Source organism: Lissotriton vulgaris, chromosome 5 (assembly GCF_964263255.1).
Source record: "Lissotriton vulgaris chromosome 5, aLisVul1.2, whole genome shotgun sequence".
Lineage (NCBI taxonomy): Eukaryota > Metazoa > Chordata > Amphibia > Caudata > Salamandridae > Lissotriton > Lissotriton vulgaris.
The window spans coordinates 1,357,535,457-1,357,550,828 of NC_141693.1; the positions used below are offsets into that span (position 1 = coordinate 1,357,535,457).

Here is a 15,372-nt window from a genome sequence, read left to right on the forward strand (position 1 = left end):
GGTTACTTCCCAGGGAAACGAGGTGGAGTGCGATAGAGAGAGAAGCATTTGCTGTGGTCTGGGCGCTGAAGAAGCTAAGACCCTACCTGTTTGGACTCACTTCCGGGTTCAGACAGACCACAGGCCCCTCAGATGGTTGATGCAGATGAGGGGTGAGAATCCGAAACTGTTGAGGTAGTCCATTTCCCTACAGGGGATGGACTTTACGGTGGAACACCGCCCTGGCACAGATCACGCCAATGCTGATGGTCTGTCCAGATTTTTCCGCCTTAGTGATGAGGACTCCCTAGGTCAAGGGTAGTTCTCCCCACATTTCAGCTGGAGGGGACACGTGTTAGACCTGACATCTTTGGCTTGAGTCTCTCCCCCATTTTTTCTGTTTGCCTCCACTGTTTTTCGATGTTTTGCTGGTATATGCTTTGGGCGCCGTGCCACTGCTGATCAGTGCCACAGCGCAAGTGCTCCCTATGTTAAATTGATGTACCTATTGTATCCATGTTTGGCTTATTTGGTTTACTGTCAGTCCCTAGTCTAGTGCACCGGGAGTGCCGGGGCTTGTAAATACAAATGCCGCTCGTGGGCTTGCAGCACGTGTTGTGCCACCCACAGGAGCGGCCTCGTAAAAGAATGTCTACGGGTCGGTCATTGCGAGACCCACGTGCAGCCTAGTGCTGTCACGCAGGCTGCGCAAGTATACCTACTTGCCAGCCCCTCAAACCTTCCCTTAACTTCATGCTAGTCACCCCTATGGTAGGCCCACGGGCAGGGTGCATTGTAAGTCTAAGGTAGGACACGCCTGACCAAGTTGGCATGTCCTAATAGTGAATTACCGCCATCTTCGTTCTTCACTATTGCGAGGTAGCCTGCTCTCCATTAGTTAGAATGGGCCGCCGGGAATATTAATGCTATGATCCTAGCTGGCTCAGGGAGCATGGTGCAATGTCGAGTTTGGTATCCCTGAACTCGGGGGTTAATTACGCATCCGTTGGTGTGGATGGTTTTTGGACTCTGGGTTCGAAAATAGCACTTTTAGAAAGTGTCCATTTTCTTGTCTAACCATTTCTGGTTCCTGCTGGTCTTGCGTGTGTGTGACAGGAGCTGGGTGGCTCCAGAGGTCTGGATGAGTCAGTGGGGGATGAGTGGGACATTTGCGTTGAGAGTAGGGGGAGAGTAGTTGTTGATAGCCGGCCCTGCCTGGTACAATGCTGGCTCCACCTCCTGCCAAGCGACTGATGGCTCTGTGCCTGCCATGGACGATCCTAGCCCCACCTCCTGCCAGGAGGCCGATAGCTCTGCTCCTGCCAGTGTCAATGCTGGCTCCACCTCCTGCTGGGCGTCTGAGGACCCAGCCCTGCTCAGTGAATAGGCCAGGTGCTTCTGCCTGGCTCCACCCACAACAGACCCAGGATGTTGGGAAATTCCCCGACATGGACAAAGGGATCAAAGCCAAAAAGGGGTATAAGAGAAGGACCCCTGAACCAAGAATTTAGATCACTTCTGACAAGGAACCCTGTAACCAAGGACAAGAGGCCTGCTGATCTGAGGACTTGCCTACCCCTTCTGCCAGTGTGCTGTTTGCTGGGGGGGATCCTGCAGTGCTTCTTTATTTTTGCCAAGGAACCAGGAGAGAGGAACTGTGTGTGTACTCTCACGCTTGCTAAGAAAATCTCCAAGGACTGGAAGAGTGCCAGTCTCCTGCTGAAGTCACAGGGCTAAAGGACTTCATCTGCTTAAAGTGCTATTTGCTCGAACCTGTGAATCCAGCACATCTGAAAGAGCCAGCAACCTCGACGCCGACGGACGTCGCCGAATCCAGCTCGACGTAGTGGGTAACGGCCCCAGTGTCCCGCTTCCTCGACGACCGGCCGCCAGGCCCGACCGACGCCAGCAGCAACGCCAGTGAGTGGGAGTACGGCTCCAGCTCCAAGGGACCTCGTGTCTTCAACGCTGCTGATCACATCGCCTCGTGCCCTCTCGACGCTGTGAGCGCTGCTCACTCTGTGCAACCGCATCATCAACGACGACGCCTGCTGAGGCCTGATCGACACCGAAGACGCGACGCCGGATTGCCCGACGCCGCTGATCATCGTGTGCTTCATTATCCAAAGGTACTGTGTTGTTGGGGGTCCGTGTGACTCCGGGCTCGACGTAGCGCTCCTCGCGGTCGACGCCGAACCTTTGGATTAACCTTGCCTCGACGTCGTGTAGCCCCCGTGTGGGTTACCCTGTTGCTAAGAACTATATTGCCAAGAAGAAGATTTGCTTTGATACTAAAGACTTTTGTGCTAAAGAAGAAACTACCGTTGAACTATCCTTTCTCCCTTCCCCAAGTATTTATTAAGATTGTGTACATTTTTGTCGTTATTTGGTCTTGTGCTAAGCCTTATATAAAAATACCTATTTTTATAATACTACTGTGTTGTGTCCATTTGTAGTGTATTCACGTTATTACTGTATGTGGTCATAAATGCTTAACACACAGCCTCTGAGATAAGCCTGTCTGCTCTGCCAAGCTACCAAGGGGGTGAGCAGGGGTTATCGAAGGGTGTGATCCCCTTGCCCTGACTGGAAAAGGTGTGTCCCTATTTGTCAGAAGTGTATACCTCTGCCAACTAGAGACAGCCGGCTCTAACAAGACACAAAATGCAGGAGGATCAGAGATACTGATCCTCTTGGATCTCTCCGCAGCATTCAATACCATTTCTCATTGACTGCTAGTGGAGAGATTATATGATTTTGGTATTCGGGGTCTAGCTTTGAAATGGCTTATTGATTTTCTATAGATGGCAAACCATAATGCTGGGTCCGTACATGTCTCAAAAATTCTTGCTTGACAAGGGGGTATCGCAGGGTTCATTTCTTAGACCCACGCTTTTTAATGTGTATATGGCTCCCCTGGCCAAGATTGTTCAACCATATGGGTTTGAAATAATATCGTATGCTGACAATACTCAGCTGCTGTTACCAATGGGTTCCAATCCCGTAGATGAGAAACTGCGTTTCTCGGCGGGAAAGCTTGTCATCTCAAAGTGGATGACAGAATTCTGCCTCCAACTTAATCCCGGAAAAACCAAGCTTATGCTCCTTGGTAAAGCTTCTAACATCTGGACGATCGACTGGTGGCCATCTCAGTTGGGAGAGGCCCCCATTCCTACCTTTTCCGTAAAAAGCCTGGGATTGCAACTGGATCAAAGGCTTACAATTGAGGACTGTATCAAAAACACTATGGGCTCTTGCTATTATAGCCTTCGCATCCTACATAAGATACTTCCCTACCTGCCGCTAGAACATCACAGAACGGTGGTCCAGGCGATGGTTATGAGTCAAACACACAAGATGATGGACGGAATGTTGCACAATGGCAAAACATTCACCCCCAGACACAGATCTGGGTTTAATCCATTGTTATTTTGCTCACCAAGCCACCCCAGTTCAGACATGGCCATATGCAAATCAATCTTGACCCTGTGCCTCATGGGAACAGTCCAGACGGAACTACCAAGCCATGTCTTCCCTGGACCGGAATCAAGCATCCTAGGACCGGTTTCTGGCTATCAGCCTTCATCAGCCAGGATAGTTTGACTCCAGTGGCGCAGTGAGCACGTGACCCACGTCTGAGCATACCCTTCCCACATAGGGTGAACAGCAAAATACACAAGATGATGGATGGAATGTTGCACAATGGCAAAACATTCACCCTCAATCACAGATCTGGGTTTAATCCATCATTATTTTGCTCACCAAGCCACCCCAGTTCAGACATGGCCACATGCAAATCAGTCTTGACCCTGTGCCTCATTGCAACAGTCCAGACCGAACTGCTGAGCCATGTCTCCCCTGGACCTGAATGAAGCATCCTAGGACCGGTTTCTGGCTATCAGCCTTCATCAGCCAGGATAGTTTGACTCCAGTGGCGCAGTGAGCACGGACCCACGTCTGGGCATACCCTTTCCACATAGGGTGAACTGCAAAACACACAAGAAGATGGATGGAATGTTGCACAATGGCAAAACATTCACCCCTAGTCACAGATCTGGGTTTAATCCATTGTTATTTTGCTCACCAAGCCACCCCAGTTCAGACATGGCCACATGCAAATCAGTCTTGACCCTGTGCCTCATGGGAACAGTCCAGACGGAACTGCCAAGCCATGTCTTCTTATGAGTCGCCTTGACTACAGGAATGCACTATTGGCAGTAGTAGGTGAGACCCTACTTGCTAAGCTTCAAGTGATCCAAGATACGGCAGCAAGGATGGTATTAAACCGCCCCCCTGGGTCCCCTCACTTCCCCTTCTCAGAGAGCTTTACTGGCTTCCACTGAAAAAAATATCTCTTTTCAAGATTTGCTGCCTTACATTCAAAGCAATGAAGGGAATGGGTCCCTGTTATTTGCAAAATAAGCTTTGTAAGTTGGTGTCTGGCCGTAATCTTAGTTCTAATTCCTTAGCCCTTTTAAAGACGCCCTGTATCCGACTAGAAGACAGAGCTTTTTCAAATGTTGCCCCCAAGTATTGGAACGCGCTACCAGAGGCCTTACACAAATCCACCTCCTATCTGGTATTCAGGAAACAACTAAAGGCCTTTTTGTTTTGACCGCCTCCTGTTATCTTCTAAGTAAGCGCTGAGATGCCCCCGGGTGAGTCGCGTGCTATACAAGAACCCCCTAACAATAACAATTGTAACAAGGAGAGTGGATATGTTCTTTACTGCTATTCCTTAAGCAAAACACTTAGCAGAAATATTCTCCTTCAGGGGATTATTTTGTGCATTAATGTTCATACCCAGCTCCTCGGGGTATACTGGTTTACCCTAGTGTGTTGTGGTTAACTTTCTAATAGTGGCGTTTTCAGCATTGAGATTAAACATCTGACTGAACCATTTAAAGAGAGCTTTTAATTAGAATTCTATAGACACCAGGTTCGAGCTCTGTACCTGCTCCCAACTGAGAGTTATCACTTATTAAATGTAATAAGGTAACCCAGTGTTATCCTAAGGGAGAGGAAAGACATGCTGTAGTTAAAAAGGGATTCAAGGTAGGGTTGGGCGGAACGTGTGAAGTTTCACTCTGCAGAATACTGCAGAGTTACATAAATACTCTGCAAGATTCTGCAGCGTTGGGAGACATCGTATGCCATTAGAATCCGGTTGTTACAAAGAAAGTCGTTACAACAACTTGCTGTAGGGGGCAGAAGGTGTTAGATTTACAATCCAACACCTTTCCTGCTGTTGCACAAACTGGAGTAGGAATAGTAAACTATACTATTCCTAAATCCATTGCGCCCCCCTACAGCAAGTCATTGTAACAACTCGGTCATTGTAACGACTGCATTGTAATGGCATGCGATGTATTGCATACGAACTAACGTCATATATTCCGCGAAGTTCTGAGAGTGGGTGAAATTTGGCATTTTGGCATTTCGCTGTAAAATCAGGACGAACAGGACCATGCAGCACCCCAGAAAGCCCTGCTTCTTTCTCCTGCTCGAGTAGATTTTCTACTTGAACAGCAGCTTTCTCAACATGAAGGATCATGACCTGCTGCGACCTCCCACTTTGAGAAATCTCGCCGGGAGGCCTTTTACCGCCAAAAACTTGTGCTGGGGGACTCAAATTCATGCTCGCCAACTTAACATTGTGAGATACTCATGAGAGAATACTCTACTATGGGGCGGTTAGTAGAGTTTTGCCAGTACTCCCAATTCCAAACACAGAGTGGGAAAAACTCAGCAAACTCCACCAGAGGGGCACAGTTTATCATCCATCCCTACTACTGGGGCATGTCAAACTTAAAAGTGCATGTCCAACTATTTTCCTACGCTGCACCCTGGCCTCTAGGCTGATCATGGCCTACCTTGAGGGTGACATATATGTATAAAAAACGAAGGTTTAGGCTCGGCAAAAAAAGAAGTATTTTTTTGCAAGGTTGAAATAGCAGTTTCATACAGCACAGACAGGCTGCAATGGCATGCCTGAGACACATTTAAAGTGTTTCTTAAGTGCGTGGCACAAGGGTGGCGTGGCTAGCAAGCTATGATGGCGGAGAGAGTCTGCTAGAGCTCCGGTGCTGCCGGGAAGCAGAAATCCTGAGAGACGCTCCTGGGGGGCAGAATACCGCCTCAGAGTAGAGACGCTGGCCCTGTGAAGCCCCCTGAAGACTCGGTGAAACTTTGGAGGTCCTGGGAGCCGGGGCCGCCAAGCGACAGAGAGAGAGGAGCCTGCGGCCTATAGCCACGCTGCGAGCCGGGACCTAGAGTGGCAGGCATGCCCGGACTGCTGGACGCCGACCGCCGATCCTGACTGGAGCCGCCGCGGAGGAGCTGCCCGGGACACGTCCCTCCCCAGTGCAGAAGGCAACGACAGGTACGGCGGAGATAGCCCGAGTACAGGCGGAAGAACCGGGAGAAGCTGTGGGCGATCTTTGGTGCCCGGCGACGCGGAGGGTAACACCGGTGCGGCCTGGGCGGAGCTGGCTTTAAGCTGCCCGGGACACGTCCCTCCCCAGTGCAGAAGGAAATGACAGGTATGGCAGAGATAGCCCGAGTACAGGCGGAAGAACCGGGAGAAGCTGTGGGCAATCTTTGGTGCCCGGCCATGTGGAGGGTAACACCGGTGCGGCCTGGGCGGAACTGGTCTGGGAACGGCGGACGCAGTTATCGACCTGGTGCGGCACCAGAGGGGTAGAACGCGGGGGTGCGGCGGAGGGAGTGAGACGGTTTCTTCCGCCCCCCCCATTTCCCACCCTTTCTCCCCCCCCGGGGCGAGGATCGCCGCGGGTTTCTGGGATTGGTAAGACGGGCCCGTGTGCCGGACCCTGAAGCACAGGAAATGGACACCGATGCCTGATGCCACGGGCCTAAAGTGCCGCCGCGCTGCGCTGCAGGGTTGAGTGAAGGCTGCACAAGTACTGTGGGTGAGCCCCTCACATTCACTCGAGGGGAAAGAAACAGGACGCTAGCAGTGGTCCACAGAGAGAGGATCCTGCCAGATTTTACACTGGGAGACGCCTAATCACCGGGGGTGTCTGGGACCACGTAACAGTAGAGAGGGCTCGAGCAGGACAGACGCTGAGGGTGGAAGACACCCCGAACCGGGCCTGTTTCTTGGACTCGACTCAATCCCGGAGTGAAGACACCATTGTCCGGAAGGGGGCGAAAGCGCTAGATGGCAAAGACGGAACATCGGCCAGACATACACTAGAGTCTGGTCCCAACGGATCCACACAAACGATGTTGAACTCAGCCTTGCCTGGAGACCAGCTAATTGACAAACTAGACCTGATTCTGCAAGAAATCAAAGACGCCAGAACCGCAATAGAAATGCAGGTGGGAACCCTTTCCACGAATCTCTCGCTACTAAAGGCTGATCATGACAAATTGGCGGACAGAGTCAAGGACCAAGGGGTAACACTAACGGACCTCACCCTGACTGTGGCAGAAAACACCACCTCTATCCAACAAATACAACAGCAAGTGAAGACCCTAATGGAACACGTGGAGGATGCAGAAGGCCGCAATTGACGCAACAACATCCGCGTCATTGGGCTTCCGGAACGAAGTGAGGGACCCCACGCAACGGAATTCATGGAACAATGGTTCCGTAACAACGTGACCTCGGAAGACCTGTCGCCGTTCTTCTGTGTGGAGAGAGCACACCGAATCCCCACTGAGACCGGGACAACCACCACGACCACTGATTGTCAAAATCCTCTACTACCGGGACAGAGACATACTGTTGCAAAAGGCCCGGGGGAAGTCCCTCATTGAATATGAAAATAGGCGCATCTCACTCTACCCAGACTACACTAACTTATTGCAAAAGCAACGGTCATCCTATTTTGAGATAAAAAAGAGGCTCCAAAATGCTAACCTTCGATATGCCCTACTGTTTCTAGCCCGCCTCAAGGTGATACACGACAATAAAACCCATTTTTTTGAGAGTCTCACTGACGTGGAGGAATGGCTGGAGGTGATGGACATTGAGGAGAATCCGAGTTCAACCCGGGGACCGTCGGCTAGCGACTCCAGGGACGGCGCAGATCATACTGGAGGCACTTCCACCACGCAGACTACGAGACCGAAGCGACGAAAACCCACTAAATCCCAACAGAAAGAAGGTCAGAAAGATGCAGTCGCAATGGTGGGATCCTTTCGGGAAGAGCAGGAAATCATTAATACAGACACTGAAGACAGTACAATACACTCGGACTCGGAACACAGTATGGTACGGTTCCCGACTGGGCCACAAGCAGCAGATGAAATCTTGGACACTGCTCAGGAGTAACTGCATGGACGATAGGGCCTGAGGCCCTGGGACCTACTAATATCCTTTCTAAGTTGTATTGATTGAAGTGCTGGGGGGGCTGAGTGGGGAGGAGGGAACCTGAGGCAGGAGCATTGACCCTTGTTGCGCGGTTTGTATGCTGAGGTCCAGCTTACTACATGTTTTATTTACTAATGGGAATTTGCGATTGGTGGACCTCACAACGCACACTCCTGCAGAAAGGTGAGACATAAAGACACGGAGGCGGGGAGACAACCCCCTCGGAGGATACCAGCAACAGGCACTTTTAGAAATGACTTCCCTGGCGGCACCGTAGAGCCGGCGGCGCAGAGCTGTGAGACTCTGTAAACAAGGCACATGCATAGTCGCACCCCCAAAGGCGTATGCACCGCAAATTGTTTAGTTATGTTCTGCATTTTCTGGTTCGGCACAGCAACGTTCCTATGCTGCACCTATAGAGTTCGAGTTTGGGGTGGGAGTGAAAACGTCTCCTGGCTAGCACTGATAACACACACACGACACTGCACAACACTGGCAGTTATGGCAGCTGTACTCCAGTATGGCTGACACCAAAGGACAATATAGGCTGGCTACCTCGAATGTACGGGGACTAGGGGCAGTACAAAAACGACACAGAATACATGCTTTTTTACTTTGTCAACACGCTTAAATAGTATTCCTACAAGAATCGCACCTAACATATATGGGTACGACACAGCACCCCATTTGTAGACCTGGAGAGGAGGGTAGACGACCAAGGGCGTTATATACTGGTGAAAGGTACACTGCTGGTCCTGGGCAGCATCTACGCCCCGAACTTGGACCAGGACAAATTCCTAGCAAACGTGGGCCGGGTCTTAGCTGATTGGCTAGACATCCCCTGGATTCTAGGTGGGGACTGGAACATGCTCCTAAATGTCGACCTGGACAGGTCATATCACCCCCTCCAGACGACAGGAATACACAAGATAGCCGACTCCTTTAGAACCTGTACCCAGGGATGGGGACTGGAGGGCGTATGGCGCACCCTGCACCCAACACACAAGGAATATTCTTACTACTCCACGGTACACGCCCTACATACCCGCTTGGATAGAATCTTGTGTACCAAATCCCTATTGACTAAATGTATGTCCTCAGACTATTTGGCTAAAACCTTCTCAGATCACAGACCACTGACACTCGACCTACACTGGGGGAGGGTAACACCACTGGTGACCACCTGGAGACTTAATCCACTGCTACTGGAAGATGGCCCACTCCGCAAGCACCTGTCGGATACTCTAAATACCTACTTCAGGGAAAACTGGGACACTGCGTCCTCGAACCTACTGGTGTGGGACGCCATGAAAGTTGTGATAAGGGCAGGCGGAGGCAGACAGATCTGGAAAAACAACCGCACAGGTGCACCACAGACAATAACACAATCAGTGCAAATAGTATTTGGACACAGTGAAGAAATGTTTCTCAGAAAGATGTTGATAGTCTTCTCTAAATCTTTATTTGCAGTTTGCAGTAAAAACGTACAGCCGACGCGTTTCGTCCCAAGCTGGGACTTCTTCAGGGCTGTCGGTAAAAACATATACATACAATCAATTTTTTATATACAAGGATCAACACCTAATCTAACAATATATACAACAGAAGACAATTACGAAACAGTTAAAAAGAGCACTACGACAATAGACATGGAGCTTGTGCATACATTGGTCTTAAGGTGTCAGCCCCCGATGTCTATGAGCAGGGGATGACATTTGGATGAAGAAATATGTACAGATATATATACATTATTTACAGTTTTCGAAATCTAATTACATATGCTATTAACATTTAAAACAGACATTTCCATCAAATGGATGGTGTGTATGTACAAAACAAAAGGCCTACGGTGTGTACTAAGCCTATGTTTGTGCAAGTAGCCTAGGAAAGACCAGAGAGAAGGAAAGACCTGGGTAGGGTGGGGAAAGTACAAACTGGGAAAGAACCATTTAAAGGGTTATTTAATTGCATATTGGATGCCTGTTTCTTGACTACCGCTGCGGACCCGGTAATGTTTTCCCATTGGGACGAAACGCGTCGGCTGTACGTTTTTACTGCAAACTGCAAATAAAGATTTAGAGAAGACTATCAACATCTTTCTGAGAAACATTTCTTCACTGTGTCCAAATACTATTTGCACTGATTGTGTTATTGTCTGTGGTGCACCTGTGCGGTTGTTTTTGCATTGAAATTCCTTAGGGATTAGGCACAGTTATGATGGGTGCCATTCAGTGTGCACACATACCCCTTCATTAACTTAAGGGTCAAAGAATATCACGGGGAGAAAGTGAGTCAGGTGCTGTCACTAGGAAGGGTCCATCATTAGATTCTGTTTCTTACTTCAGTTCACCCTCACTAGCACTGACACACCCCATATTTAGATCATACATCTATAATTCCATTAAATTGAGACCCCTGTAAAAGGATTGTCTCAAGTTTGACTAGCTTCAAAGATAGACGCCAGGAGCTTGCCCAGGACTTATTCACACCTGGGGCCAAATCAATTGGCACAACAACCCCAAAGGAGGATGGCCTAAAAGCCAAATGGAGAAATTAAAGATGAATGAGATGTCCCGCTGGTGGGATGGTACTACCTTAGGAAAATACTTAGAGAATGAGAAAATCCCACGAGGGTTGAGGATACTCATCTTCCCCACGTTTGAAGACCTGGACACAGACCAATTAGAAGACTGGGAAAACAACTCTTTCACAATGATGCGTATCCTAATTAAAAATGCTGAAAAGAAGGGAGCAAAGGCTCAGCAAGAAATAGAAGAACTGGAAAGGGAGATAGCACTATCTGAACTAAAAGACGTGATAAAGAAAAATTATGCAATACTGGACGGGGTGCTAGAAAAACATCAGATCTACTTAAGAGACAAAAAACTGAGGAAAATCAAGAGGGACGATAAGGATTATAGTGATGGGAGGGTATATACTTTCTCCAAAAAATACGATAAGGTGAAAGTCCCAGGAGAGGGCAAAAGACAGAGAGTTGAGACCCCCGAACTGAGCTCTGCCAGTAGCATCACATCACTCTCGTCAGCCGCAAGTTCGGCTTCCATAACTGAACCAATAAGCTCCAATGCATCTGACATAAGGCCCAATAATTTTTTTATTGGAGATGGAGAGGTGGAGGCTCGGGGCACGACCGGCACACAAAGAACCCCCAAGACAAGAAGGGGAGGGAGGCACTGGCAGAAACGTAAACAGAAACTCGAAAAAACAAAATCTAGAATCAGTGGAGAGAATAACAAGATCCAAGAAGAAGGGGAATCCGCAATAATAGCTAGAACTGAGAAGGATAACACAGTAAGATCTATTGTTGTAAACCTATCAAAGAGAGAATTGACGCAAGATGAGATTTCTGTCCTCAACAAGGGTTTAGGATTTTGTCCCAATCAAACAGGTGGTGATGTTGATTTATTTGTTGATCTAATGAAATTTGTTCGATTGGTTAAGCTTAAAGATCACTTTTCACGTAATCCAACTAATCATGTTTCCTTGAATAATGTCAATAATGTCACGGATTACACTGTTAATGAAATAAACACCATTCAAGCAATGATTTCTGTGGAACTCGATACATCTATTGATATTGAAAGTGTGAGAGATGAATTGAACATTGTTGAAGATGTGTATATTGAAAGTGGATTAAAACCAAGATCCAAATTCACCCCCACAGGTACCCATCCAAATATTGAAACTTTCCACAAAAAAGTTAGCCAATCGTTCTACCAAATGCTTGAAAACCCCAAACGTGCTCTCCCTCCCAAATACAATCTCACACGTATAGAGTCAGAGGCCCTAAAAAGACTCCAGTCAGATGACAACATTGTTATCCGAGAGGCGGATAAAGGGGGTAACGTAATTATCATGAATAAGGAAGATTACATGAATGAAATTTCCCGTCAACTTTCAGATTCCACCTGCTACACCAGACTTGGTTATAACCCTATTGAAGCACTCACCTCCCATATAAACATGAGACTTACAGAATGGCGTGAGATAGGCTTACTTAGTGTTGAGGAGTGTCAATATCTTACAGTAACAACTCCTTCCTTCCCTTGCATCTATATACTCCCCAAAATACATAAGGGAGGCCCTTTCCCACCAGGCCGTCCCATTATTTCCGGAGTTAACTCGCCTACGGAAAGACTGTCAGAGTACGTGGACACTTTCATCCAGCCCATGGTACAAAATCTCCCAGCTTACTTGAGGGATACCAAAGACATACTGGGCAAACTGGAGGGTTTTACTTGGACGGATACCCTTCATTTCGTCACCCTCGATGTAGTCGGGCTTTATACCTGTATTAAAAAGGAATTTGGAATAAGGGCCCTAGAAACCTTTCTGGACAAACGATCGGCAGACCACATGTCACATAATGGTGTCCTTCTTGAAATGACAGATATCATACTGTCAAAAAATTTCTTCTTGCACGACTCAACATGGTACCACCAAACGCAAGGGACGGCAATGGGTTCCAAATTTGCCCCCGCTTACGCCGGCCTGTTTATGGGCTGGTTTGAGCGGGAGCATGCATGGGGACGCCACGCAGCCAAATGGATGACCAACATAATTTTCTGGGGTAGGTACATTGATGATGTGATAGTTATCTGGGATGGACCTACCCCGGAACTGATGGATTATTTTGACTACCTCAATGATAATCCGTTTAATGTCCGCTTCACGATGTCACATAATCAGAAAGCAATCGACTTTCTTGATGTCAAACTCTTTGTTGAGGATAACAAGATCCAAAGCTGCACACACCGTAAGGCAACTGCCTGTAACAGTATTCTACACTACGAGAGCGCACATCCCCGACATGTCATCGAGAACATCCCTTATGGGGAAATGATCCGGATGCGCCGGAATTGTAGCACAGAGGATTCTTTCCTTCATAACATTCAAGAAACTGAAAAACGGTTCCTGGAGAGGGGCTACCCCAGAAAGACCCTTGAAAAAGCCAACAGAAAAGTTCGTAAAATGACAAGACAAACTACTCTGGCACCCAAAACTAGACCAGCAGATACCAGTAGACCCCTCTCATTTAATACACAGTACTCTGACCAAAGCAGTAAGATTTTTAACATCTTAAGAAAACACTGGCATTTGATTGCGGACATACCAAGCCTACAGGATTCCATTACCAGGACGCCCAAAATATGCTACAGGAGGGGAAAAAACCTCCGTAACATTCTCTGCCCAAGCTACATAGAATCCAAAAAACGGACCAACTGGCTAACCTCCCCAGCTAAAGGCTTCTTCACATGCAGTGACTGTAACATGTGTGTTCTAGGGAAAAATAGAACCAAAGAATTCTGTTTTAACACTAACAAAACCTACACCATAGATCACCTGATCAATTGCAACACCAAATATGTTGTCTATATTCTGGGGTGCGGTTGTAATAAAATCTATGTTGGAAGCACCAAGAGAGCTTTAAAGATCCGCATCCAAGAACACGTCCGTGCAAGACGTAATGGTGACATGAGGTATCCTATGACCTTCCACATGCAGGAATGCCATAAAGATACAGATAACATGTGGTTTATGGGCATTGACCATCAACCTATCCACCCAAGAGGAGGCGATAGGGAACTTGCATTAAGACAACGGGAGGCAGGCTGGATCTGTAGACTACGATGTATTGAACTTGGTCACAATACCGAAGATGAGCTACATTATTTCCTTGCTTAAGCCCCTACATCTGTTCCCCCTTATTCTTCTGCTCATGATTACCATACAGATCACGCCTCTGTCTGTGCATTTAAACATACTGAATGGCCTTGTGTCCCTACACCCTTAGAGTTGACTAAAAGAATGTCCTGCATACCTGTACACAGTGTTCCTGTAAACAGTTTTTCGCCCCTTGTGGTACACTTGTAAAAAGTCGTCCTTGCAATCATTATGCACTTACTCATTTTTGCTGCTATCCTTATTATTTCATATAAATTTTTATTTTTGTTTCCCTTGTTCACATTTTTACATACTCCTTTCTCGTCACTGCCCTTGTTGCATATTGGTGTCCTGCATTGCTTTTATCTCCCACGCTTTGGACACTCCCTCACTAACGGGGTTATATGGCTGGACATAGGAACCTGGGCATTTATCCACATATTGGACCCACAGCCACGACGCTCCCTATCCTAATACTTTCTTAATCGTAATAATATTGTAAAGGATTGAGGAGGTTTCATGATACGACATATGCCACTTGTGTTTACTACAATTCCCGCTTATCACCTCAACGAGTGAGAGGTCTGGCATAGACGGCCGCCGTCCTTCCGCCGTCTGGTTTTTAGATTGTGTAATTGACATACCGATCTGCCTTCACCAGGGTGAACACAGGTTAAGATGGCCGCCGTATTTTCGTTGAAACTCCCATATTACGTACATATGGCAAACGTTACTACCATACAGCCTGCCACTTTTCGTGCTTACATCAAAAAGCATACCTCTGGCTTAACCTACGCAAACTCGTTTACCATTCAGCACCAAGCACGTCCAACACTCCGTTTTATACATCCGGTTTCCGGTTTCTACTGTTTACTCCTTCCCTATTTAGGTGGCACCCTGTTAGGAAATATTAAGCGTGAGACATGAAACATTTTTCAATCCCGGGCGATCTGAAGGACGAACCAGGCTAAAAACGGGCACTAGACAATGCATGTTTATACAATAACATGTCTCCCTAGTCACTACAATATGGCCGCCGCCCCCACACAGGCGGCAACCGCGGATATTCTACATTCAGCGTCCCTGTGGGTTTTTGCGCGCTACCAGCAGGTGAAGGCACTTAGCGTTATCCACCAAACTATATAAGAGGCATTAGACTCTCACAATGCTCGAACACGACGTCGCTGTAGGTGTTTCGGCGGGACGAGGGCAGTGGATGGGCGCCGGCCGTTTTACCAGGAACGGTAAGTTTGGTTACATACTCTGTAACCTGCACAGTCCCTTAGTTGTATTTTCTGTAGTAGTGGTCCCCACTTAAGGGCATTTCATATAGTAAGTGCCCCCTCTGTCATATTCATTGCAGTAAT

At 47.8% G+C, this 15,372-nt stretch overlaps 1 protein-coding gene across 1 annotated transcript; it reads left to right on the forward strand.

Annotated features, from left to right (window-relative positions):
* Positions 1 to 12,799: 12,799 nt before the first annotated feature.
* On the forward strand, positions 12,800 to 14,026 carry LOC147712593 (uncharacterized). Its single transcript, XM_086919667.1, has one exon. It carries the CDS (start codon positions 12,800 to 12,802, stop codon positions 14,024 to 14,026), a length of 1,227 nt encoding a protein of 408 aa, XP_086775793.1.
* The last annotated feature ends 1,346 nt before the right edge of the window (positions 14,027 to 15,372 follow it).